Source organism: Ambystoma mexicanum, chromosome 2q, assembly GCF_040938575.1.
Source record: "Ambystoma mexicanum isolate Mex_15411 chromosome 2q, UKY_AmexF1_1, whole genome shotgun sequence".
Lineage (NCBI taxonomy): Eukaryota > Metazoa > Chordata > Amphibia > Caudata > Ambystomatidae > Ambystoma > Ambystoma mexicanum.
In genome coordinates this window covers 192,814,390-192,842,041 of record NC_090924.1, presented here as the reverse complement: position 1 = coordinate 192,842,041, position 27,652 = coordinate 192,814,390, and the positions used below count along the sequence as shown (strand labels likewise).

Sequence of the window (27,652 nt, the reverse complement as noted above, 5' to 3'; positions counted from 1 at the left end):
TTCTCCCCCTTGCGTTGCCTGGCGGTGCTGGGAGCAGTCTTTTGCCTGCTCGGCTTCAAGCGTTTCGCCCCTCCGTCGGCATTGGCCTCTTACGCCCCTGCTTCTTGTGTGGGTTGTGGCTGCCAGTAGCTATTTATTGCTGTGTGCCCATGGGGACTGCAGTGGTTCAGCGGTTTCCACCTCTCCTCCCCCAGCAGTCCAGGCACGTCTCCCGTTGTGGTCGCCTCCTATTCGAGCGGCCTCCTCCTCTACTTTATTCAAGTTCTTCACCCTCTGTCCTGGCCAATGCTAGGGTTTGTTATGCTGTCTCATGTAAGCCCTGTACGGGGGTAGTCTGCCCCTCTGTTGATCCCTCTGGGCTTCTGTTACGGTACCCCCAGCTTGCGCCCTGTGCGTGGGTTCTCGCCTGCCTGTGGCGTGGCTGGGCAGTATTGTCTGATGTTGCCCACGGTTCACTTCACCTCTCTTAGCAGGCCCAGACTTCTCTCCCCTGGATCGATGGACTGTACCCTCCCATGTCTAGGTTGTCGTTCATATGCAGATGATATCTCCCTACCCAGCAGTGTGGGTCTCCTGCTATGTGGCGGGTGGTGGTGGTTGTTTGAGCCTTCTCCGTCGTAACCCTTGCTGTCTCACTCGCCTCTGCTTCTTCTCTGTTGTTGATGCCCTTGCCGTCCGTGGTATTCCGTTCTTGCTGGCCTTTGCCTCTCAGGCCCTCCCTCAAGCTTGCTGAGTCCCCCCCTCACTTTTCAAGGGTTTGTTTGTGCTGTAGGTATCTTATTTGGTGGGTTCCCGGCAGACGGCAGTTTATGCAATCGGGCGCCTGGGGGAGCTACTGGCGGGCCGTGTGGCTTCCTGGCTTGATGGTTCCTGCCCTTCCATGTCTGCAGTGTTATTCCCATACAGTTGGGCAATTCAGCACCCACCTCACATTTCTTGCTGCTGCCCCCGGCGTCTGTAAAGTCTCTTTCATGTAGGATTCAACCTTGCAGGCCCTTCCGCGAGCTTGCTTGGGCTCTCCCTCTTGCCTTAGGATAATGTCCGTACCTCCTCGCTTGTTACGCCCTGAATAGACTCTGGCGGAGTGCTCTGTCCTGGTTCGGGCTGGCCCGCAATTGTCTGCCTTCTCGCCGTCTCCCCATCTCTTCTGTTGTTATGGCGGTGACCCTCGCTGTAAATGCCACTGCTGGCTCGAGCCTGTGTATTACAGTGGGTGCACTCTGGGGGAGTTGTTGGGGAGCTGCTTGGGTTCTCGACTCGATCCACCAGGTCTGAGTCCTGGATTCCTACGGGCACTTCATCGCTTGATTTAAGCGTGACTTTACCTCTGACTGGGGCCGAGCCCCCTGGGGTGCGACCAACACACGCTCAGGGCTGGGGGCCCTGTGTGCCGCTCCCAGCTCCTTCTGCTTAGTTCTCTTTGTACCTCGGCTCCACCTCTGGTGTTTCGCCCACTCAGTGTGCCCTTGTAGCAGCGCTCCTGTCCGCTCACCCGGTCAACTTGCTCCCCAGATCTCCTCGGCGTCTGCTCTCTCTACGTGACGGTCCGGTGCAGCCCTGGCCACCGCTGAGTGTTGCGGGTTCTCTATCCTGCAGGCAGGGGGTCCACTCCTGCTTTTTGTGCCCCTCTCCTCACAGCTGTGTGCCGTCCCTCGCCTTGTGCCTATACTGCGACTCCGCCCCAGGCGCCGCTTCAGTGAGGCCAAGTCACGCCTGCCGTTTTGTGGAGTGCACTGCGTTTCTTTCGGTCTGTCTCCTGAGAGCAGCTCGCTCCGTTTTCTTCTCAGATTCTCCCCAGTTGCTCTCCAGACTTTCAGACATTTTATCTCAATGTTTCCTTTAGTTGCCGACTCATTTTAAGCCAGCTTGTTGGATCAATGTGCCGGATCTTCTCAGGAGCTCCGAGTTGTTGCTCCTTATCGCATGGCTGCCAAGCCACGCCCCCACCCCATGAATACGTTTATATGGTTCATGATAGTTTTTTGGCGTACGAAGCTGCTGATATTTTGCACCCAGTCCCATTTTCGAGTTTCACATTTAGTCTATTTTTTAAGGGACAATAATCCTCACTCCAGTCAGGCTACCTCTCCAGAGCTTGAAGGTCTCAAGTACCGACTTTTCAAATAGCTCTCTATTAGCTCAAATAGAGACATTTTACTTGCAGAAGATAGTGTAAACCTTATAACCATCCGGACAAGCAGTATTTGAATGTCCCAACTGGGCCCAGAGCCAGCCACAAACTTTTTCAATATACTTACAATTGTTTTATTGGTTCTCTCAACCCGTCTGCTCGATGCTAGGTGGAAGGCAATGTAGAGTTTTCTCTTTAACCCCAGAATCTCCCACATCTTGGTCATCCCCTCATTGGTAAAATCACTTCCTCGGTCCGACTCAATCCTTTGAGGAATGCCACAACGAGAGACGATGTGCTTAATCATTAGCGCGACAGCTGTCTCTGCCTTACAGTTCGGGAGAGGAAGACATTCTACCCACTTTGTAATGTTACAGTTAACATGCCCTTGTTTCCTCCAGAGGAGTGAATCACTGGCCCAATGAAATCGCCTTACATTTATGACCAAGCCAGTGTCATTCCCCTTTTCTGTAGGAGAGCTCTGTGTGAGAGAACTGGGTTGAAATTGAGCACACAAGAGACACCCCTTTAAATAAGTGTTGAGTTCCTGGCCATGTGTGGACAGTAGGCAACCTCACGCAAGATTTCTGATGTCGTATGAAACCCCATATGAGCGGCAGTGGCCGTGTAATGGGCGTGATTCAACATCAGGCTGCAGAACGAGGTAGGTAGCACCCACTGGTCACATCCAGATACGGATCTCCGTACCACCAAACCGTCTTGGATTTGGAACCTTTTGGAAAACTTCATCAACACCTGGAGGTCCTCCATACCGGCTTAATCCAATCCTGTTATAGAGAAACTCACTGGGTCTTCAAAGTGTTGATAGAATTTACAATACTTGAGTCATCTTGTTGTGCAGTCATCAAAATTTGCATCTGGGGCATCTTTGCTCCACTGGGCATGTGAGAGTTAACTGTTGGCATGAGTTTGAGCCCTGGTTACAGCAGTGACTTGGATTTCAGCCAGCAGGGATTCCATCTCTATGAAATCCCCCTGCAGAGCTCTGCTTTTAGCCAGCTGGTCACCCAGGTAATTTCCAGTCTTATCCCCTCTATTTTGGAATGACCTCTTATCTTCTTCCATTATGATATGATATGATATGGCATGTATAACGCACCTTTACACAGTGTTTCTGTTCTAACTCGATGGGTCCGACTTGATGGTCGTGCAGTTATGTAATGCCTCCGTCCCCAAGTACCGCTCGAGCAGAATGTAAACACTGCCCTAGCAATCCTTGAGGCCACAGGTGTGGAGTGTCGTCGTCAGCCTGGTAACGGGAACGCCGGAAGGACCCCTGAGTGCTGTAAGGCAAAGGGTTATGATCAAGGAAACACCCAAAAGGCAATTGGCAGAGGGAGCAAACAAGATACAGTGACACCAGCTTACCTAAAGGGATGGAGCATAGGTAAGAGACCTATACAGACAGCAGGGGAACCCACAGCAGGCTGAGATGATGTACTTGGCACTCCTGAAAACACCTGGTGGAGCAAGAACTTGATCCGTGGCAAAACTTGAAGCAATCCGAGGTTTACAGAAACAGAAGGGTAATCCAAAGGCAAGTCCAGAGTACAAACAGGTGTCAGGTGTCCGGGAGATCAGAGAGAACGCCAAAGTCCAAGGGTAATCCGAGAGCAGGTCCAAGTGAAACGTTCCAAGGTCAAGGTAAGGAGAGTAACAGGAAACAATAGGTAACGCCTGGCAGTCCTCCGGAGAAGTAGCTGTGAAGCAAAGTGTTGTGTTTGCCGGCTTCTTTTGAAGCAGCGAGCGGTGTCACATGACGCATCACGTGACCGCTCGCACGCGTTACGTGGAGCGCAACGCGGCCAGCGATTGGTGCTGCCGGTACTTCCTGGTATACTGGCATCGCCGGCTGTGCAGGAGGCGCCATGGCAACTGCCAACGCGGAAAAGGGCGAAAAGAGGCAGGTCCGCCCAACATGGTATCCCGCCTGCCGTGCTTCCCCTGCTGATGTGGATGGAGAACACGACGGCGAGAAGCGCCTGCTGGGAGAGACAGGTGTGAGGGGGGAAGTGGGAGATGGGGTGTGTGTGGGGGCATGACAGTTTCAAAGCGTGAGGAGGAAAAGGAGGGGAAACAGAGGGAATACAGACAACGATCTTACTAGGCCAGGTGACATTGAGATTGCACAAGTGCAGACGGGTTGAGAGAACCAAGTGCATTAGATGGTGATTTCATTAGAGGTCACCAGATCATGAACAGACTGGATCAGTCTCCCATGCTTCAAAGATTTATTGTTAGCAGAAACCATGCCTCAATTCTTCCAGTTAATCTGGTGTTCCACAAACCCATTCCTGACATACTCGGAGTCAATGATTGGTGGTGTACTGCAGTGAGGATGGCTTGGTGTATGCCCACCAACTCTGCCACCTGACTACTTCGAGGTGCAGTTTTGTAACCAACAGTGGCCTCGGGGCATCATTCATGCAGGCATTCCCAAGATTGTACAAAGGGTGATCCGAGGTGAAAACCTCTGAAGGAGATTGTTTCTCCAGTAATCAAGGTGTGCCCTCTGGAGTTATGACTATCATCAGATTTTTAAAACAATGTCGCCCAATTTTTATTTCCAGATCAGTAGTCCGTTCAACGGAAATATAATTTCCATCAAAACTTTGGAGTTGTTTGGGAAGAGGTATGAGGGGAATGTGGTGACCCTGCCTATATTCAGCTAGTAGAATGCCTTTTTGGACAGAATGGTGGCTTGAGATCCAGTTTCCACCAGAGCCGGTAATTCACACTGACCCTGCAGCTTGACTGGGGCATAAAGCATGCCCTCTTATTCTTCAAAGATGCAAAGAAAGTGCGAGTTATTAGCCAACTCAGTGGTCATTTTCTTGATATTGAACTCTTGACACTGTGAGATTTTGGGCAGTTTTCTGTGTCGGAGATCAGAATATGTAGAGCTGAATTGACATTTCTCTATGTGCATCTGTTAGGAAAGATTTCCCTTAGGTGCAATGTTCCCTCCATATATGGATCCCCCAAACTTTTTGCTTTTGTTTGGCTTACCTAATCTGACTTTTACCAGTGGAGCACAGCCTTTAGTTGCACTCCTCTGGGCTTTCGCTCATTTGTTATGCAGAAACGGACACGTCCTTCAGGCTGTCAGTACTGGGAAGATATATTTCCCTTAGTCTTCGACTATGTTGCCATTTCTTGGTAACTTTTTTATGTGCCAAGTACCTTACAATACCGTGCATCAGGGTCCTTCTGTTTTATGGTCTTAGCCACCCTCTATGGATTTTTGGGTGTTTGTACAAGTGTGCCTAGGAGGAACGGGTGGCAGCAGTTTTACTTTTAAAGTATGTTTATTTTGTTTTTATGGACCATACCACGTTTACTGCATTTGGCCCAAGACTGTGGCCAGTGCCGAAAATGGCCATGCCACAAAGTCTTTTGTTCTGTCCTTTGCACATTTTGTCCCTTTGCCTTCCCCTAGGTCAAGAGACCCGGGTATTCCTTATTTGGGCATGCAGCCTCGCACGAAAACCGCATCTTTCGTGGGCTCCTGCATGCCACATGTGCTAGTGCCCAGGAAGAGGGTTGGGGCGGTCTGGTCCCAATCCACACTACTGGTGACAGTATGTCTGGTAGGCCTGAATGAATGGAACCACCGGGGGCCACGATTGGCCCACACCTGGGTTGCATGCACGAGAGCAGCTCTTTAATTGTTTATCTTAGATTTGTGCGCAAAACAAATCTTGGATAAGAGAAGGGGCTCTGCATCCATTCCAGTTCGATCACCTGAAGTTCACATCGTACTACAGCAGTAGCCGAGTATCCTGAACAAAAGAACAGACTCATGAAACTGCCAGAGATGCGCTGAAAGGTTTGGCACCCTGACCCTGATGTTGTCCCGTATGACCCCTGCATTTGCATCGTACCAATAAGGCCTGGAAGGCTGCTTCGACCCTTTGGAGTAGTGGGACCAACTACTCTTGGAACCTCCTGCTTACCTTTGCAAAGAGCCTCTTCAGAAGTGTTCCTGGGCCATCCAGTGAACTGACCAGCTCAATCCAGGGGTATCGCACAGGAGCGCCACTGTCCCGAGTTCAGACTCGAGACTTTGGGCATCGCTTACTTGTGGACATGGGCCCTCTCCTGCCAAAACTCTTTGTCCTAGCTCCTTTGAGTCACGATTTATGAGAGTGCGCCACATCGTTAGCATTTGCGGTCCATGTGTCGCCCCGCTGTGGTGAATGTCGCTGTAAGTGCCTGCAGACCTGCATCACCGTGTCCTGAGACGTGCTGCACCAGAACTATCCTTCTCCTTTCTTTGAGAACTGAGAAAAGGCTACTGTTCCGCACTGACTCCAACCTCTTAATTATGTAATATTCAGACACTTCCACGATTTATATTGCACGAGATTACTAGATTTTACCATCAAACTTTGGTCATAGAGCTCATTTAAAGTTACGGCTACATGATTGATCCTTGTGTAAAAAATGGAGTTCCTCCCTGTAGAATATTAGTCAACAAAATGTTAATCTAAAGTATGATCAGCCATACGACTTGGTCTTGAGACCTGTTGTGTAAGTACAAAGTCAGTCAACATGTCAACAATTTGTTAAACCTTAATACTGTTCTGGCACATCAAATCAATGGTTCAGGTCACTGAGAATTACTAAATTGAAATAGGGGAGAACATTTGCCCACATGATCTGTGAAACTTGTAATAAAATTGATTGTGGTGGACGGTCGATAAGTAGAACATCTACTGATATGGCTGTCATGATTAGAGTCTTAACTTTGGAGTTACCATTGTTACAGATTAGTAGAAATAATAAGAACATTTTAAAATTTGATAGCAATCCTGCCTCTTTACGGACGGGGAGGACCAATAAGGGGACCCATATCCATAATATGTCAGATCGTTAAGGGCAGAAGTCAAACAATATCATACCCAGGTTTCAGTGATAACGTAATCGATAGAATCATGTTTTTTTGACTGCCAAGCACAAGTTAAGGAAGAGGTGCTCGAGGTGAACTTTATTACCCTAAAAATCTTCTCTGGTGCATTCTCTGACAAACCATCAGCCAATCCACACCAATATCATTGCTATGTAGATTTCTATCAGATTGAGACTCAAAAAGTTACTTTCTGTCAAGTCATCTTTGTGGAGCACATTTTGTGACCAAAGGTTAGAGCAAATATTTGATGGTAATATATAACTACTTTTAAGGGAAGGAGCTACAAAGGAGGATAAATGAGGCACTCCTGGAGGGAGCTGTGAAGTGAAACTTTAGGATTGAGAAATAGTGTATCTGGCCTAGACTGTCAGAGGTAGGTTTGTCACTGGGGTGCCAGCAACATGCAACTTGGCACCCGCCCACTGTGTGGACGGGTGTGCTGCTGGCTAAATGGAATTGCAGTCACAAAATGTGCCTTTGCAGGCCAATCAGGTCACTGCAAGCCAGCGAACCGTGAGCCGCTCCCACTGTGTGCAAATGGCCACCACGGAGCAGGCATATACAATATGGTAAGGGCAGTGCAATATGAGGCAGCTGGAGGTAGAACATCTGGAGCCCAGGCACACACTGTAAAAACTAAGGTGCTCTACAAGGAACCAAGAGACAATACAATAATACTGACCAGACTAACATCCTAAGGTAAAAGAAAAGCTGAGGAGGTTTTCTTAATATGCCCCGCAATGTAATGTCATCTTCAGAACTTTCTAACTCCATCAAAATCAATGCACGGTCAAGAAGCTCAGGGCATGGCACTGCATAAAACGTGTTAGCAGTGAGGCAACCCAGGGTTGGTCTGCACACAAGCAGTCACAGATGTTGTTAGTTTTAGACTCTTGTATGGACTTTGAGGAGCCAGACACATTCCATGCGTGTCTGTCTAGAAACAAAAGCACAGTAATTGCCATAGCATTCTGAATAGTGCAGTCCTTTGAAACTAGCATTCTTTCTTCCCTTTATCATGAAACCTGCCTGCATGGAATCAAAGTCAGAGAAGTTTTCTAGAGTAAGTTAATCAGGCTTCCGGATACATTGAAGTGCATTATGGGAATGTTAGCTCATCCTTTAGGAGATAAAGGTTTGTACAAGGAGAGGTTGAATTATGATTTAGGGTCATTGCTGGTGATGGCTGACAACAACTAGCCTGTCTGCAGACAGCGCCATCCCGAAGCGGAGATGCAGAGTCATGACACCGTCCTTTATTTTGTCCTCATGGCCACCTTGTGTGATTTGTAAATACTTGTCTGAGGGTGTCAATACCAAAAATATTGTAATGTACTTTAGTCTCTATCACTGATGTTTGTTCCCACTCATGCCCCTTCACCACCGGGGATACGTCACTAAATAAAAAAAGAGAGTGAAATATGAGCTTTAAAAAACTCTGAGGCACACATTTAGCAAACAGGGAGAAAGCAGACGTCAAGACCAATAAAAGATTTACAAAATCTAAAATAAAAGTCATATGGCCTAAAGTATTGTGACCGGCTCCTAAATGTGGTTGAAAAAAACTACATACAAACATTCTGGAAATTGGTAACCAGGGCCACTAACAAGAACATTGGACATCCCAATTCCGTTGTAGAAGAACCCAAGACATTAAAGCAATCATTCAAATGTGAACTCAGCCCACCTTCTGTGGCCATGGTGTTATTCTCCCAAGATTTAAGAAGAGCCGGTCCATGGACCCCCGCTAAAAGATAATTGTGCTGCTTCAAATATTGAGAAAAGTGTTCATGAGATGGTTAGCATTTAAACTAGAGGAGTGGGCAAAGGATTTTGACATACTGACAAGTTGTCAAGCTGGCGGTCAGTCTTTTTTTTGTTTACTGATTACTGTCTAACCCTGGCTACCGTGATTGATATGTATGCCAGGGTTTGTGGTGTGTCTGTTTGTGGCCTTGTTGAATTTACGGCAAACCTTTGACACAGTGGATAGCAACATCTTATGGTACAAGCTTAATAGGAATGAGGCTCCTGACAGCATAATTAAATTGATCAAACTGGCATATAGCAACACATTTACAGTTTTCAAATAGGGTACCCAGATAAGCCACTCATCTAACATTAACAAGGAAGTTATGCAGTGGGTATGCACACAGGCCCCAATAACATTTATTTTTCTGGGGTCTGATATTGAAACTGTTTAGTGGAAAATTATTCCCCCCCCCCCACTTGCGTTTTTAAATGAAAAATTGATCACTGTTATATGAGGGTGATACTATACTGATGAACTTAACACTAAGAGGGTTATGGGCAAATCTGCCCACTGCCAGAGACTACTTTAAACTGCATAAATTGGATATGAACTTGGGGGAAAAGCTAACATGGTTTCCTTTGGCAATAAATAGGACGAATTCAAGTGATATCTGGAGAGCTCTCATGTTGAGGAGGGGCCATTCCAATATTTAGGTATTACATTTGCAAACGATGCCTGACGGTCTGCACATAAGGGAATCAAGGAATTGTTGACTTTAAGAATTGGTGATCTCCTCAAATTTTAGATATGGAACCAAAGGCACTTAAAATGTATTTATGTTTTTGAGACACTTTTGGAGCAGAAGTGTGGAGTTACTCTGGGGAGGGCCCACTTGAAAGTGTTTAAAGTACGTTTTTAAGAAAGGTTTTGGGTGTGTCGTGCGTAACTCCAATGCGTACGATCAGACTGGAAGTGGGTACCCCTCCTATAGCCACAAAATTGCACTTATAAGATACGTTTATAAAAAACGATCCGGCCCAGTGACAAATATAAATGTTAAAAATGTAATTGCTGATCCCTCACAGGCAAGTGGTGAGAATAGATCTTTCTGGTGGCATTACATTTCTACATGGAGCAAAAGGTGGGAGCTTCCAAATCCCCGGCAGCCCCCAGATGCATGCTCCTGGGAAGATATGAAGCAGATAATTGGGATAATGATAGCAGGTTTGAGGTGTGTCTGTTTGTGGCCTTGTTGAATTTACGGCAAACCTTTGACACAGTGGATAGCAACATCTTATGGTACAAGCTTAATAGGAATGGGGCTCCTGACAGCATAATTAAATTGATCAAACTGGCATATAGCAACACATTTACAGTTTTCAAATAGGGTACCCAGATAACCCACTCATCTAACATTAACAAGGAAGTTATGCAGTGGGTATGCACACAGGCCCCAATAACATTTATTTTTCTGGGGTCTGATATTGAAACTGTTTAGTGGAAAATTATTCCCCCCCCCCCACTTGCGTTTTTAAATGAAAAATTTATCACTGTTATATGAGGGTGATACTATACTGATGAACTTAACACTAAGAGGGTTATGGGCAAATCTGCCCACTGCCAGAGACTACCTTAAACTGCATAAATTGGATATGAACTTGGGGGAAAAGCTAACATGGTTTCCTTTGGCAATAAATAGGACAAATTCAAGTGATATCTGGAGAGCTCTCATGTTGAGGAGGGGCCATTCCAATATTTAGGTATTACATTTGCAAACGATGCCTGACGGTCTGCACATAAGGGAATCAAGGAATTGTTGACTTTTAAGAATTGGTGATCTCCTCAAATTTTAGATATGGAACCAAAGGCACTTAAAATGTATTTATGTTTTTGAGACACTTTTGGAGCAGAAGTGTGGAGTTACTCTGGGGAGGGCCCACTTGAAAGTGTTTAAAGTACGTTTTTAAGAAAGGTTTTGGGTGTGTCGTGCGTAACTCCAATGCGTACGATCAGACTGGAAGTGGGTACCCCTCCTATAGCCACAAAATTGCACTTATAAGATACGTTTATAAAAAACGATCCGGCCCAGTGACAAATATAAATGTTAAAAATGTAATTGCTGATCCTTCACAGGCAAGTGGTGAGAATAGATCTTTCTGGTGGCATTACATTTCTACATGGAGCAAAAGGTGGGAGCTTCCAAATCCCCGGCAGCCCCCAGACGCATGCTCCTGGGAAGATATGAAGCAGATAATTGGGATAATGATAGCAGGTTTGAGGGTGGATTGTCGGTTGGCTGCCAACAAGTCAAGATCTTTAACAATGTGGTCCCAAAAAAAGGTCCCTTAGAGACAAAGGTATACATAGGGTAAAAGATCTCTGGGACTGATGAAATTCATTACTGGTATGCGCTTAAATATCTTAGGGATACCGAATAAATCATGGTGCTGGAAGGAGGGTTATGGCTGTGAAATTGGAGCAATCCATGCTATGGCTAATTAATTTTTTTGTTGTCCTTTACTAAGCACACTGGATACGGAAAAAGTATATTAGGCTGCATCTGCACAGATACAGAGTTAAACGGAGAGCTGAGTCTTTAATCTGCATCTGATACTTTGATGAATTTTGGTGCTGCTGATTATATTTGTGAGGCTTTGGGCTTTGCGCATGAGGGCATTATTGTAACCCCAAGTCTGAACATTTAATGGTTTTGTTTTTGCTATATATATTCTGTTTTTTCTTTTTGCCTTTGGATGTATGCTCAAGTATTTAAGGTATTAATGTAATTTTAATATTGTATAATGGTGAGAGCTGAACAAAAACTCCTTTGACTTGACTTGCACACTGCTGTTACTCTTACTGTTCAGACTTCCTCCACACCCTGCTAATGCCTACTCTACTTCGTAAGCCATCTTTGCTTGATATGACACTCTATACTAAATAAATACAAAATGTCTGGTTTTCCAACCATACTGCCCTAGACTACCTTGGCAGAACAGAAATATATCACAGCGCAGTCAATCACACAGAAGACTAGGGTAAATGCCACAAAGGTCAACGGAACACCTCATACTCATTATGCTAGTTGCTTTAGGTTCAGGTGTGTGTCCCCGAGTGTCTCTCACTGAATACTCAAACACTCCTCTCACTGACCCTAGTGGGGACCCATGGGAGGGGGAAATGTGATATCTTACCCAGTTTGGAAGGAGGGGAGAAGCCTGTGCTGTCAGGCAGGACCGCGGCCGTCCGTCGTCTGAAACCAAGATTGCAGATAAAGATGAAATAGCGTTGACACATGGACACTCAAGTTGGTCTGACATCCCTTTGGCATCATCTACTGAATTTGGGGTCACACTCCACCCAAGCCCTGGCATGTTTACATGTTCAGTACACCTGAAGTCCCTAAGACATTGGACCTTCCCAAGCCCATGCACATGTGAAATAAAAGGCAAGAATTGGAAGTCAGTGTGGGAAGTTAGAATGGCAGACAAGTTGGGAATGTGGCACACAGAGTGAGAGGAACCGAGACAATGGGGGAGAGAAGAGGTGATCGGAGGAATGGGCTGGAAAAAATAACTGAGCAGAGGAGGAGAGAATTTAAGGTAGACGGTGAAGCAGAGCGGGGATGAAGAATGACTGAGTTAGAAATCGGGGCAGAGGAGGTAAAAGGATAAGCGGAGAGGGTTACAGGAGGAGCTGCGATGAAAGGAGTAGAGGAGGGAGAAAGATAAGAAAAGAAGGATTACATCAGGAGCAGAAGTGAGAGGAGGAGTGAAAGTAAATAAGAAAAGGGCAGTGAAAGCAATAAGCATGAGAAAACAGAATGTAAACAGATGGGGAGATAAGGTAGGGGTACAAGCTACCATATGAGGAGGCTATAGAAAAAGTAAAGAAGAGGTACGAGAGGAGAGGATTGGTAAAAGAGTATGACCTCAGCTAAACATAATTCCCTGTCCTTCTGAGCGGTCTATTGATCCCTGGCTGTGATGGCACAAAAGGATGGGCGTGCCTGTCAATCTCAGGAGTCCGAGTTCTTCAGGGAAAAAATTGACACTGATACTGAAGTGTGGTCTTAGCTTAGGGTTTTCTACCTTATTTATATGGTAACATCTATGCCAGGTCCTGTGGAGTGTTTGAGACTTTTGCTATGAATTTGTCAGTTCAGCATCCAATTGTGAATCTTCAAAAATATTGTTAGCTATATAAAGGAGAATATGACAATATATAATTTAAAGCTTACAGAATATGTAAGATCATTTAATGCTCACATTTATTAATCAGCCCTTAAACATTCTAAGAATTCTGTCACAGGGGCGTGGTTTTATAATGATCTCTTATTAAAGATGAAACTCCTGCACATGTTATGTCATGTTATCTTATATGACATTTGTATAGTACCCAATGCCATTGGTATGGCATCAAAGCGCTGTGGGGGAACACCCTTAGAGGACCGAGGTATGAGAGTTGAAAGGAGGATTTTAGAATGCATGTGTTAATTTTAGCCAGCACAAAGGCAGTAAGGGGCGGCTAAGTTCCTGCTAGTGAACCATGGAGATCTGCCTAGTTGATGTGTGCTATGAAAGACTGTCAGGAGAGTGCGCGAGGCAGGAGACTGATTATGTATCCAGCTGGACCGAATTATTTTGTGGGACTCAGCTGCATTCTAATGGCAGAGGTGATGTGCATTATGAAGTCGAGTAGTGAATTGCTGCAGATGTATGTGGGCATGTGGCTGTGCCCTGGGTGAAATACTGCTATGCTCCATTGAGATGGCATGCTTTCCATACCAGGGAGTCCCTACAGGCTTCGAAATGCAAGCCTACAGCACTATCGTTGCGAGAAAAACATAGGGCAGTGGCACAAAACAGCAGCAAGGTTCAAAATACAGGCCTATGACACCATCCCTGTGGAAAAACATGCAAAGCAGTGGCACAAAACAGTTTCTAGATGCTTGCGTATGGGGTACAAGAATGGGTGGGCTGGATGTGAAAGAAATTTGAGAGATTCTCACTAATATTGAGACCTATGAAGCAGACGCCTTCAGTGTAGAGCAAGTTTGATTTCAGCGGTTTAGTGTTTGTGAACAGGAGGAATCTTATGTTGCGCCTTAAGTACAAGGAAGTGTGAAAATGTAGATTGACCTGACATTCTAGAAATTGAAGAAGTAACTGCAGGTCTGAGATGCAGAGACAAACCTGGGGGCACAAGAGAAAAATTAACTCAGTCTCTTCTGCAGGCATTGATACGATATGATAGGTTATTTATAACACGCTTAATACCCAGAGGTTTCTAAGCACGGACACGGGATCGAACCTGTGTTGCTTCGTTTCGTCTTGCTTCCACGCCGAGTACATTGTTGCTGAGCTATCCCCCCGAGACAAATCATTGTCAATGATTTGCATAAGGTATTGTACACAGGCATATGTTGGTAAGAGTCAAACCTGTATGGTTTATGCAACGCAGTAGCCACTGGGGACATTCAATAGTGGGTTGGAAGTGGATTCACTTTAGGGCATCTAGTGAGGAAGAGTGCTCAGTTGATGTGAACCCTTCCATGTAAAATATTTAAATTGAAACATGACATTGAATTTGTTTTCATGTTTATTTGTTTTTTTCATTTCAGGTGTTAGTCATCACAAATGCAGGAAGAAAGAACTCGTCAGCTGGGGAGATTGTAAATCTCATCTCTTCTGATGTGCAGAAACTGATTGATGTTGCCACATGTTTAAATTCTATCTGGGCAGCTCCTTTGACCATTGTCATTGGTATGGTTTTCTTGTGGAAGGTAGGAAGGATTTTCTTTAAAGGCTGCCAGCGTGGGTGACTGCTGCCATAGACAATTCTAGTATTGTTGTATCTGCTGGTTAATATTTTGGATGATTTTTGCAAAGATGAAACGTCTACTCATAGCAATTTAATTTTCTTTGAGTAACAAGACACTGTTTACATCTGGGACGCTCTCAAGCTCTCGCTTATCAAGTAAAGTACTCTGGATATAGCAATCGTAGGGCATTGGAGCCACTTGCACAAAAAGAATTGTCACCTCTCTGGTGCTCCCTAGTTGCTTTCACCAAAACAATGGGATAGGTGGAAAGTTTTGAATTATTCTTAAGAATTGCTGTTGTTCTGGGTAACTTTCTACATCACAGGTTTTTATCCTACTAGTGCCACTACACATGCGGTCCACCCATTTGCAAATCAGTATGGTCTGCCAACAATTGCAGCAGTCCAACCAGAACTGCTAGGTCATGTCCCTAATGCAGGGAAACACAAGCAGCCACTGACAGGTTTCAGCCTTTTTGGGCCTGATCAGTTAGATGAAGCATGGTTCCTATGAAGCAGCGAGCAAGGGACCCAGGTCTGGTAAGGCCCTCTCTAACTTAGGGAGATGAACTATTACCAGAAATGTGATGCGTGGAAGGTTCTAAATGCATCTTAACTCTTGTATTGCTCGGGGCAATCTTCCACACCATCGTTTTTCCCAGTGGTCTAAGTGAACGAAAATAAGTAGTGGAACTATAATACTTGTTGGCCCGCCACCACTCCCCACAAACCCATCGCCATGGTCCATCCCACGTGCAATACAGCACCATGCCTGGTTCCTGACTTTTCTCCGTTCCACCTCTGTGTAAAGACTGAATGAAACACAATGAAAGAAAATGAAAAATGCATTTTAAGTGACACCCCATTAGCTTTATTTATTGTCCTCCACAACATGCAGCTTTTCGCACCCTTTACCCTAAGCCACCCCTCCCACCTACCCATTAACTCCACATACAACTGTGCCTGCTGTGTTTGCAAGGGAAGTTGCTTAAATGCAAAAGAAAAATTGTGATTACTGCAGAATCAGGGCTTTGATGGGGCTTGGTAATGAGCTTAGTCCCGAGCAGGCTACTGAAAAAATATCAGCAACAAGCAGTTCCAAAATATTTCACTATGATGTGAGGTTGGAGCTGATCTTGCAGGTCCCAGGTTTGAATCCCCAGTCAGGCGAATGCAAAAAAAAATAACCCTGCTGTTTAAGGAGCGTAGTACAAGTTTAAAAACCATTCCAGGATGGTTTCTATTTAAAATAAAAGTATAGGAACAGTACAACTTAATTTTAAAAAAGTAGAAGAGCACTGCTCCCAACCGCTCCTGCCCACTTCGATCACTGTTAATGATCAGTTAAGGTAAGAAACTCCTGAAATTCAACATATTGGGGAACTCGGGACCGGCTTTACTCGGCACATCGCTGATGATCTTCCCTATAATACTATATCCCACATAATGCCATTTTCTATGGCATTGTGAATCCCTTCTCTTCTAATAAATATGTCCTCTTGGGCTTTGCAACGGGAGTGTGTCGAGTTAAGCCGGTCCCGAGATCCCCAATGCCCTGAATTCCAAGTGTTTTGTTGCGATAAATTTCTTACCTTAACTGATCATTAACTAACGTTTTTTCATTGATTTTCAAGGGTTTTGTTATTCCATAGATTTTTTTCCACACCAGAGGCCATGGCTTTCAGCTGTGCCCACTGTATATTTTATAACACTACCAGGCCAGTGGGAACGGCCTTTGGCCCTACCCACTGTCCATTTTAAAACGCTACCAGACCACTAACCATGACCGGTTGCAAGAATAACATATGCCCAGGTAATTTTGCCCCATAGCTAAAATCAAAAGCTGGCACCCATGAATATATGCGCACAGTAAGTGAACATACATCTTAAAGTGAAATATAAAAATGTAGTTTAATTGACCCTCCCCTTAGATGAAAGTGCGCAAGACAAAATAGCATTGGACTTTAAAAAAAGTAATGAACACCAGAAAAATACCATGAGAAAGGAAATGTTCCAATAAATATGCTCGCAAAGTATAAAAGGTGTTCACCTTTTAAACCCAGCAATCTGTAGTGAAATATTCCCTGGAACACAAAATAACAATACTAGACAATTGCTTGTGGTCTTGTGGGTAGGCGTCTGTACTGGGAACATGACAACCTGAGTAAAATCCTGGTAGCCAAATACTTGAGCAAGTTTGCCAACCTCAGAAAAACCCAAGGGGTTGCGTCAGCTCTCTGAAAAAAAGTGACGCTGTCCACCTACATGTGTCCTTTACTTGTACCCTGAAAAGCAAAGGTTATTCTAGTTTGCCTCGCACGTGCAAGATGGATTTGCAGTTCTCCATGTATTAGCAGCTCCTTACCCAGAGATAGCTGCTCTTTTCATGTGGGCCTCATGGCATCTTGAACTTTAGAGTGCAATACCTTTAGGGACTGACAGATGCACGGGTCAAAAAAAGTAGGTGGATGTTGTGTGTTTTCTTAGTGTGTTATCAGATATTTAAAACTAAGAAAACACATGGAATCCAGTACTCTGGACTGTCTCCCATTTGTGCATTAACAAGGATTGGCCCTGCTTAGCTTCATAGCTGGGAGTGGGCCTGCCCATACCTTGCTTTGAAGCTAGGCAGGGTTAGTCTTGGTTACTGCATGGATAGGAGTCCCAGATCCCTATTTCTTTATGGACTACATATGCAGCTATGTGTAGTTTATAGCCGTGAATATCGGAAAAACAGGCAAAAACAAATGCTCCTCCCCAGGCCCTCATGGATACATAAGTTATTTTTTTTTTGGTATGTTCCATTATGTTACATATGCTATGTAATTGGACTGTTGGTGTCTTACATATATAGTTTGCACTTCTTATCTATTTTTTAATGTAATTTATTTATATGCTGCTCTTTGAACATGTTCACTGTTTTTATTGCATGACAGAACAATGTAAGATACCCCCTGAGTTTGTGGATAGTGTTGATGTTAACAGAGTCCATCCGTGGACATACGCACAGTCCGAGGACATCAGAACCACTATCGTGGGACAGGGGGTTCAGTATGTTATATGTTACATGTATATAAACTAAGGGAATACTACTCAAATTCATGCTATACATAAAAAATGAAAACATCTTTTTTAGGAAGATGTTATGGTTAAGTTGCGCTACAAAAAACCTATGAAATTCAGTGAAAAAACTTTGTTAAATGGACGTCACGGTTTTAAGTAAATCCGAAAAACCCTAGAAATTCACAAGTTATGGTAAGCTAAGCAACCATAACTCGCGCCACCACCATGCACTGCTAAGACTAATACCCATGACATCAAAGATGTAATTAAATCAGTAGTAGTCAAATCCACAAGACTTGTTTGACAAACCTACAATAGGGTGACAAAGAAAGGGTCCCTAGATTTCTTCATAATTATGTTTAAATCAGTGTATAAGCAGGATTCTTGTTCTGAAGCAATAATTTTATAATAGAGGGCTATGAGCTTCCAATGCGCTCTACATTTAAGCAAAAAGAGCCCCAAGTCATATGGCATAGTTGGAATTTCGATTCAAATGAATAGATAGGGAACCTAAGTATGTAAAATGTTCCACTCTTTCCAGCATCACCTGATCAACAAATAGTTTACTTCTAAAGGCAACTTTTTTCTTTGTGGTCTCACAGGCAAGTACTTTTGTCTTAGTTGTGTTAATTGTCGAACATGCATTTAAAAGTTGCTGTAAGCCCCTAGGTGTCCTGTCAAACATAACAAATCATCCGCATAGGTGAGCCAAATAACCAAATCGTCCACTCGGGGAGAGGCCAAAGCAGCCTCGATGAAAAATTCCTGGATGTCGGACAAATAAAGGTTAAAAGGCAAGGCGCCAAATTGCAACCCTGCCTAACACCTCTCTCTGTGAGCAATTTATGCGATAAGGTACCAGCAGAATCCAGCTAAACTTTTATGTAGGTCTTTGTTTGTAATGCAATTAATAAACGGAGAAGCCCAGCCAGAATCCCCCATCCCTTTAGCTTTGACCACAATAGATTACGGTCAACTGCATCAAATGCAGCAGACAAATCTATCGTGCCCAAATAGACAGCTTCGATCTTTCCATTCCAGACTTGGCTCAACACTGCCTTTGTTAACAGACCATTGAGGACGGTATTGTGATTCCTACGGAAGTCAGTTTGCCATTTAGGAAGCCTGCCAGGAGCCTTTTGCTATAATTGCAAATGCTCAAGTAGTTTGATCGAGAAAACCTTGCTGTCTGCATCCAAAATGTCAACTGACTGATAATTAGCCGGATCTTAGCAATAGCCTTTTTTGTAGATGGGAACGACGTTATATCGATGATATAATAATGGTTTGGATAGGCACGCAGGGTCAAGCTGTCAAATTCCTCACATGGTTGAATCAACACAATCAGCATCTCCAATTTACGATGACTATCAAAAAGGAAGAGATTGAATTCTTAGATCTTACTGGTCAGCAGAACACTCCATCGCCCGCTGAATCCCTAGCAGAGAACGCTGTGTGATGACATTTATCTTGTTTTCAACTAAAGACTAACCTATAAAAGGTAGGATTTAGATCTAACTTTGGAGGTTTTTAAGTGTAAAGAGGGGCGAGTTGTTTTGGTCAGCAGAAGGTTGAGTTCTTTAAATTTAAATTACAGGTCAAGCACCAATCATTTGAGTTTTCTTGACAACAGATGAATTGTCCTGCTACTATCAGGACACCACCTTCTCCGGACTTTCTCCACATACTAGAATAGGTCATTAAAATACCCGGTCTAGGCTTGATACTATTTCAGTATCTGTAAGAATTCGAGCAATTACACCTTACTCTTGCTTCTCATTTGTGTTCTATCAACAGTTACACCTAACAGAGTGAATAGAAGACTCGAAAGTGTGGATATGTGTTGAAATTGTTTCCAATAATTGTTTGTTTTATTGTAATCAAAACTCATGTGATATACCTCCTGATGAATGTTCCAAGAAGTAAGAGAATAGAAACCTGTCGAGTTATATTTTCTAGCTAAGTTTTCTACTAGAGATACGTTCAGAAACCCAGTCATAGGGTTTCACAACATAAAGATTGCAATTCCTTCTGAAGTTGTTTCGCAATTAACTGTGTTCATTGAATACACACCATTCTACCTTATCTAGGGTTTTTCTCACAAATTGCTGTGAGTGTTTTATATTGTGTTTTAGAATTTGATACATTGTGCCACAACAAAAATGTGTTTTGTTGCATTTTAAGTCCAGAGTTTGAATACATCGATATTGTTTTTGATGAGATATTATTGACTCGCTGTGCCTCATTATAGGTTTGTCTGTCTGGGAACTACGGTACCAGTAAGCATGCCGGTACCGTAGTTCCTGGACCGGCAAACTACGAGTTGTGCTCGCGGGTGCTTTTCTGCCCGGCAGGTCGGACCTGGTAGGCAGCACGGCACCAACGAGCACAGCACGTCGGATGCACCGGCGCTGTTCGTAATGGTGCCGGTGCATCCGGCTTCCCCTTTCCCATTGAACCCTATGGGACATCGACATTGCGTGCCAGTACTACTATCCCTAGTGTGACCTCCACTGTACCCATGGTCCTTCACACATCGAGGTCCCTCAGATTGTTTTTTTCTGCCATCATTGTCGGATGCTGAAAGCTGAGTTCCTTTCCGACTAACGCCATTTATTATCAAACAATTAGAGCTACTTACTCTTTTCTGTCCTTTTATAGCCGTTCCTCGACAACAACTTCGTCAACTTCGACAACGGTTTCGAGGACAAACTTCGTCGACTGCCAAACCTGCCTCGACAAACCCCCACACAGCCTTGGAAGGCTGCTCTGGGCCTCGCCCCACACAGTAGGAAGAGTGGGGGGTGGTACATATCTTAGCTAACTAAGAGAATGCATTTTTCCCTTTCTTTTCGCCAAGCTGCCTCCCAATTAGAAATGGAAAATACACCTTTTAAATTTTGTTGCAATTGTAACAAAAAATGTCCCTGGAAAGACTTGCGCCGGGTGTGCAATCTTTGTCTTCTGAGGGATCACAACGAGGGCCACTGTAAAGCTTGAAAGCTTTTTAAGCCCAAAACCTTAATGGACCGCAAAACTAAGCGCTGGGCCCACCACTCCATGTAGGCCGAGGCCGCCATAGACGTGGAGGGTGCATCTAGCGCCGGAAGCTTCAGCGTTGTTAGTGACGATGACGGCGAAAGGGAATCATCGGATTCCCACGTGCAAGTGACCGTCCCCACCGGACACGCCGGCGGCGCTGTTATGGGGACGTCACCCGGCGGCACTAGCACAGACAAGTCACCCCATGCAAAACACACAACCCTAGGCCATACATTGACGTTAACACCGACTACATGGCCACACATGCATCGAGGGGAGGGTCCACCAGTTCACTGTCCTCCAAGCATTCGCGATTGTGTACCCCAGATGACTGGCACCCTAAGTCGAGAGATAAATCTGATTCGGACGACGTGCCTAAAACTAACCCCGAAAACCAGACGTCTAAAGATGGGGTTTCGGCTTGTAGATCAACCGAGAAAACAGCAGTCGACAGATATTTCGAAATCGGCTAAAACCCTGCAGACTTCGAAATTGTCTCACCTTGTAAAAAAACATGTCCCAGAAACACTATTGAAAGGGCGGACTTCGAAACACAACAGATCGAAGACGCCCAAGTCCCATAGGGAGAAGGAGTCCCAGGGGGAAGAAACAATATCTGAGGCTTTGAAGCACAAGAGGCAGCCTACACGTGAGCTACCTCCCATTCCTTCAACTATCCCAAGTTCTTCACAGTGGTCTGCTGAAGATATAGACAGAGTTATGAGGTGCAAGTCCTTTATGGAAAAAAAATCAAAAGCCACCCTCAAATTCTAGAAAACTTCCAGAACACGCCACCAGCTAGTGGGGCGACACTGTCACAACCCCCCGCCAGAAAAGCCTGGCAAGACACACCTCAGACAGACACCCCTCAACAAGACCCAAACCATTTTGAACTCTATGACACAAACGCTACCTTCCAGAAGTCTGGAGCTTATACGGATTCCGAGGATGACGGGTACATTGGGGAGGGAGATCATTATTATGACGACGACAAAGACATTTATGTCTTACCGTCGCCAGACCATGTAGACACGCGGTGGAAGACTCACTGGTAGATAACCAATTCCAATTCAATGACATGCCCCTAAAAGCAGCTGATCATTTCCAAATTTAGACACAGGAACCACAAGTGGACAAAGATTTTGTCGAAAACATATTGGATGGCAAGAATGCAGCAACCCAATTTATCCCCTTATTTCAGTCCATACAGAGGAGAATACAACCCTCTCTGGTAAACCCTGACCTGACACGGGCAGTAAACCCCTGTATTGAAAATACCCTCTGACCCCCTCTACATAAGAGCTCAATTAAAATTGGACTCGGTCATTACCACCACAAGCAAAAGGGCAGGAACACCTCTCGCATCATCAGTGGCGACTGATGGCCACCTCGGCAGCTTATCAGGCAAGAGTTGCCAACAACATCACTCTGCTAGCCAGCTACAACTGCCCAAGTGGGAATAAATAGCCTCAATAATGGCCTCAGCCCCAGAACCATTTAAATCTCAACTCTACCAAGCAGTTGCAGAAGGGATGGCTGTGTCTAACTGCATTTTAAAGAATAATTTACATGCAGCGGATAATGCTGGAAGAATTATCGCAGAGGGCACACTTAAGAAGCGACATGCATGGCAATGCCAGTCAGGCTTTGAATTAGAAACACAAGCGACCCTCCTCAATATGCTGATTGAGCCAAATATCCTAATCGGCAAAGCAGTAGAGGATGCACTTAAGACTGCAAAAGAAGAGTATGACACTCTGAAGTCACTCAGACAACGTACCACCAAACCCTCAGGTCAAAGGGGAGGCAACAATTTTCATTGCTTCAGGGGCCACAAATCTCAGAGAGGTTCTGAATACAACCAGGGTCAGGGTTCGTCCTGGGGTTCACCTCAAGGCCAATCTTCACAGGGCTTTCAAAGAGGCCAAAGGAGATCCCGCAGCAGGGGAAGATTCTCCTCTTCCAGAGGTTGATCCACTCCCACAAAACAATGAACACCTGCTCCGGTTCCCTCCCATGTCACTCCAGTAGGAGGACGCATAACACACTTCACCCACGCATGGGAGGGAATCACCTCAGACAAGTGGGCGCTTTCAACTGTGTCGTGCGGTTATTGTGTAGAGCTGCTACAACGACCCTCTCACCATCCTCCAAGACAAAGGACGACCATAAAGGAAGAACAGTGCATACTGCTGAAAGAGGTAAAGGCGCTGCTGTTAAAGGGCGCTCTCGAAATAGTCCCGGCAAACCAGGTAAACAAGGGTATTTATTCAAAGTACTTCCTTGTGCCCAAAAAAGATTCTAACAATGTGCCCTGTATTAGATCTGCGCCCTGCAAACACCTACGTAAAGCCACAAACATTCTGCATGACAAATGACACAGGAAGTAATCCCACTGCTAAAGCAAGGGGACTACATGGCAACCTTGGATATGAAAGATGCCTGTTTTCATATTTCAATGTACACAGCGCACAGAAAATTCTTCTGTTTCAAGATAGCAAACCAGAACTACCAATTCAAGGTTCTACCCTTCGGCATAGCATCCGCTCCAAGGGTATTCACCACAGTACTGGCGTTGGTGGCAGCACAAGTGCGCAGGGATGCAATCCCAGTGTACCCTTACCTGGACGACTGGGTGATCATGGGGGAGACACCCCAAATTTGCAAGCAAAATACCCAAAGAATGATCAACCTTCTTTTCCAATTGGGTTTCTTGATAATGAGAAAAAGTCCAGCCTGGTACCAAACAAGACCAAACAATTCTTAGGAGCTGTCCTAAAGACAGAGGAAGGCAGCTTAGTCATCCCATCACAGGAAAGAATACAATACATACTGCTGCAAATACCACAGTATGAAGCCGGTCACCAGATAAGCGTACACAAAGCTATGCGTTTGCACAGCATGATGGCATCTTGCATTTACCTGGTCCGACACGCACGTTTGCGCGTGCGCCCAATGCAGGAGTGGTTGGCGAAACAGTGGTCTCGGGCAAGCAGTCAGTGGGACGATCTAGTGGTTGTTTCACCAACACTAGTTAAAGCTCTACGCTGGTGGACAATGGGGAATCTGTTGAAGGGAAAACCCTTCCACGACCTAGCAGTGAAAGCACTTGTTACAACAGACACATCCCTCAACGAGTTGGCGGCCGATCACCAGTGCATGGTATGTGGACGCGGGTCACAGCACAAAACCACATAAACCTGCTGGAACTTCTAGCAGTACTAAAAAGCGCTTCAAGCCTTTGAAGCAGATCTGATAAATCGGTTGGTACAAATTCTCACAGAGAGCCCCACTGCAATGTTCTAAATCAACAAGCAGGGGGGGCACACATTCTCCAAATGTGTCCAGGCCACCACAGAAAATATGGAAATGGGCACACAAACGGGGGATTTTCCTGACTTCCCAACATGTCCCAGGGGAACTCCACACCCTAGCAGACTCACTAAGCAGATATCCCCTACCAGAAGACCATGAGTGGCAACTTGCCAGAAATGTCATAGACCACATTTTCTCACGCTATATTTGTTCGCCACAAGAGAAAACAAACAATGCCCAGTCTTCGCGTCCAGGTTTCCCCAACCGGAATCCCAGGGTAACGCCCTATGGATGAGTTGGTCAGGGAAATGTGCCTATGCTTTTCCCACAACTCCACTAATGAGCAGGGTTGTAAACAAGATTCACAGGGAACAGATGGCATTAATCCTAGTTGCTCCCATGTGGGAAAGACAGATTCAGGCAGAAACAACGCAGCATTGCGGAAAACAACCGCGTTGTTTCTGCCTGAATCTGCTTTCCCATTTGGGGCTCTCGGGCTCCCCACGGGGAACCCGAGAGCCCCAAATGGGAAAGCAGATTCAGGCAGTAACAACGCAGCATTTAGCATTTCCCATTCGGGGCTCTCCGAGAGCCCCAAATGGGAAATCAGCTGTAGGCAGAAACACTACGCGGCATGTAAACACAACCGCGTTGTGTTTCTGCCTGCTGTGGCTTTCACTTTGGGTCTCCGGTGCTCCCGGGAGCACCGGAGACCCAAAGTGAAAGCCACAGCAGGCAGAAACACAACGCGGTTGTGTTTGAAAACGCTGCGGTTTTTCTTTCCGAGTTTCTCAGGCTCCTCCGAGCCGGAGGATCCTGAGAAACTTGGAAAGAAAAACCGCAGCGTTTTCAAACACAACGTTGTATTTATGTTTGCGGTCGCTTCAAAAGCGACCGCAAACATAAATACAACGTTTTTAAAGCTGCGGTTTTATTTCTAAGTTTTCCGGGCTCCTCCAGCCCGGAAATCTTAGAAAAAAAACCGCAGCTAGTGCTTATTTTTTAAAAAAAATAAATAGCACTTACCGAGATTCAGCTGCAGCTTTCCTGCTCTGGTCTCCGGTCCCCATCCTCCGCGTACAGCACTAATGAAGGGAAAGCCACCCAGCGGTAGCTTTTGTTTACTACAGCTGGCTGGCTTTTCCTTCATTAGTGCTGCAAAAGCAAAAGCCAGCACAGGAGGGCATCCATTTCACAAAATGGATGCGCCCATGTGCTTGCTTTTGCGAATTTTGAGCTTGAATAGCTCAAAATTTTACATAGGAAGTTTTAAAAAAGAGAATGCTAGTATTTTTTTTTATGTTGCCTATCTATTTTTTAAATAAAAATGTTTACTAGACCATGCCTTTAAGGTCTGAACAGTGTTTCGAGCAGTGCAGATATATCCTTACTTCTTTGTTTGTGCCAAAAGTAACGAGAGATGCTGGCCACCATACCCTAAACTCAGGTTTGGCTTATATTTACAGTTTAGTGTGCCACCAGGAGTTATCATAGATATGTAGTGTTTGAAATAGTGGTGCATATTTTAAATGTAGTCCCTCCACTGCAGGGCTTGGCTGTCACTAAAGCTGTCAAGAGGGCAACTGTGACCCCTGAGCATGCTCTGTGCCACTTTCAAAGAGGCGCCACACATCAGCCTACTTATGTAGTTGGGCACAACTTATGACAGCTGTACTGTCAGCGGCACTGGGCTCTTCTCCTCACCTTGGCCACGCCTAACTAACAGACGTAGCCCGGCAATGAAAACAGCTTGCCTCTCTTCCCTCACTCCTTACCTCCTTGCTGCACTCCTCGCTCGGGCTGCACCTGAAAGATGCGGCCCAATCAATGAAGATAACCCTCCTCCCTCCCATGCTCCTTAAACTTTTATGGGGAGGCGGCCATCTGCCCACACACCACCCTTTGCTGCCTGCAGTTTTTGCTGGTTCGCACCTAACAGATGCGACCCACATTTTTCTACGCCTTGCCCCTCCCTCCTTCTCACATTTGTACATGGTCGCTGGTAACTTATCAGTTCCCAGCAGCCACTCCAGGCAGAATGCCCTTTTTATTTTAATTTATTAATTTCTTTAGGGACATAATAGCTTTATAGACCACGCCCTCAGGCGTAGTGGGAGTTATGGGCACTGAAGACCTCATTAAACACCCTAACTGTGCTCAGGCCTTTAACTTGGTCTTCAGAGGACATAACTCCCTGTACGGCCCTTGAGCTAGTTCGGCCCTGGGCTAGTTCTATAAAGATTAACTAATGTATAGCAGTGCCTTGAGAATTCCCATCCTGAATGCAAGATTACAGTAGCAGGCTCCAAAGGTATGCAGGTTCATTCTCATTTGGGATTTAAAACTGTTCGCTGTGAAAAATAATGCATAGCCGTTTGATGGAGCCTGCTTATTCCACAAAGCATGCAGCGTTGTGCTCCCCTCCCATTCATCACCTATTAGTCACAACTGTTAAGGAACAATAGTCATTCAACATAAACCCCATCATCCCTCCTATGGTAATGTTCTGTTGACACAAAATCCATGTCAAATGCCTCCCCTGCTAATCTGGGAAGACATTTTACAGCGAATACTGCCTCAGATGAACTGTGCAGGACCTATCTCAGACAGGCTCATGGCGTGATGCGGAACAAAGCCCTTTAAAATGGGACAATCCCACAAAATATGGGACGGTTGGCCACCCTAACAGTATTACTTCTCGGTCGGTCTTGGGTTGATTTTCAGGCTGTCGCCAGAGGGCAGGCAATGCGATGGGACCACTGACTCAAGCCCCTCCTCAGGCAGCGCATGCCTTCGGTGTCAGGTAAACACTTGTAGTTGGAGCTCTTCAACCCTCAGAGCTTAGATTCTTGAGATATTTTGGATACCAATGTAATCATCTTTAAAATAGACCTTCTTTCATAGTAATCTTCCATACATTAATAACTTACATTTGGGAATTTTGAGAATTACTAGTTTATTGAAAAAAGTGAAGAGTTGAATTGTCCATTGTTTGGAGCAAATTCAGTGTTGATTTATACATTGCACAGAACATGGCAACATTCTTGGAATATTTTTATGTTAGTCCAATTGAGTTTTAATGTTAGCTTTATTTGTTGTTGTTTACAAACTCTTCTCCCTGATGAAGTATCTTAACGATCCAAGATGCATTTTATCCGTCAATCTGCTTCTTTCATGTACATTGGAGGTATTACTTGCATAAAACAGTTGGAGACAGAAAACGTAGCTGTAAATAGCTACGTCTATTTACAAAGCAGTTATACTGCATGTAGTCTTTCTCGTTGGGTGCTTCCACCACCGAGGGGTGATTCCTAGATGGTTTCTTCATTGGTTACATTTTGACACTTGGTGTTTAGGCGGCAGCTGGAGTGCACCAAATACCCTTTCATGAACTATTTGACTTTTGCATTTTTTATCATTCTTATATGTAAAAGCTGTGCCCGTGACTCCTTTCTGTAGTTCGTATTCCCAAGTAGCTTTACTGGCTTGGGTGACCGCTCATGGTTTGGTTTCTTGATAGGCACACATTATTTAGCTTCCTTGTTGGGCTTGTAAATCCTAAAACAGTGCAGAGTACAGGTCCTGGCCAGCC

At 45.0% G+C, this 27,652-nt stretch overlaps 1 protein-coding gene across 2 annotated transcripts in view; it reads left to right on the top strand.

Annotated features, from left to right (window-relative positions):
• Nucleotides 1-27,652, top strand: part of LOC138569274 (multidrug resistance-associated protein 1-like) — a 1,459,677-nt gene that overhangs the window by 501,535 nt on the left and 930,490 nt on the right. For both annotated transcript variants that reach the window (XM_069647112.1, XM_069647111.1), the window contains exon 10: nucleotides 14,441-14,602. In XM_069647112.1, coding sequence (XP_069503213.1) covers nucleotides 14,441-14,602 — 162 coding nt within the window. The remainder of the gene's footprint in view (nucleotides 1-14,440; nucleotides 14,603-27,652) is intronic.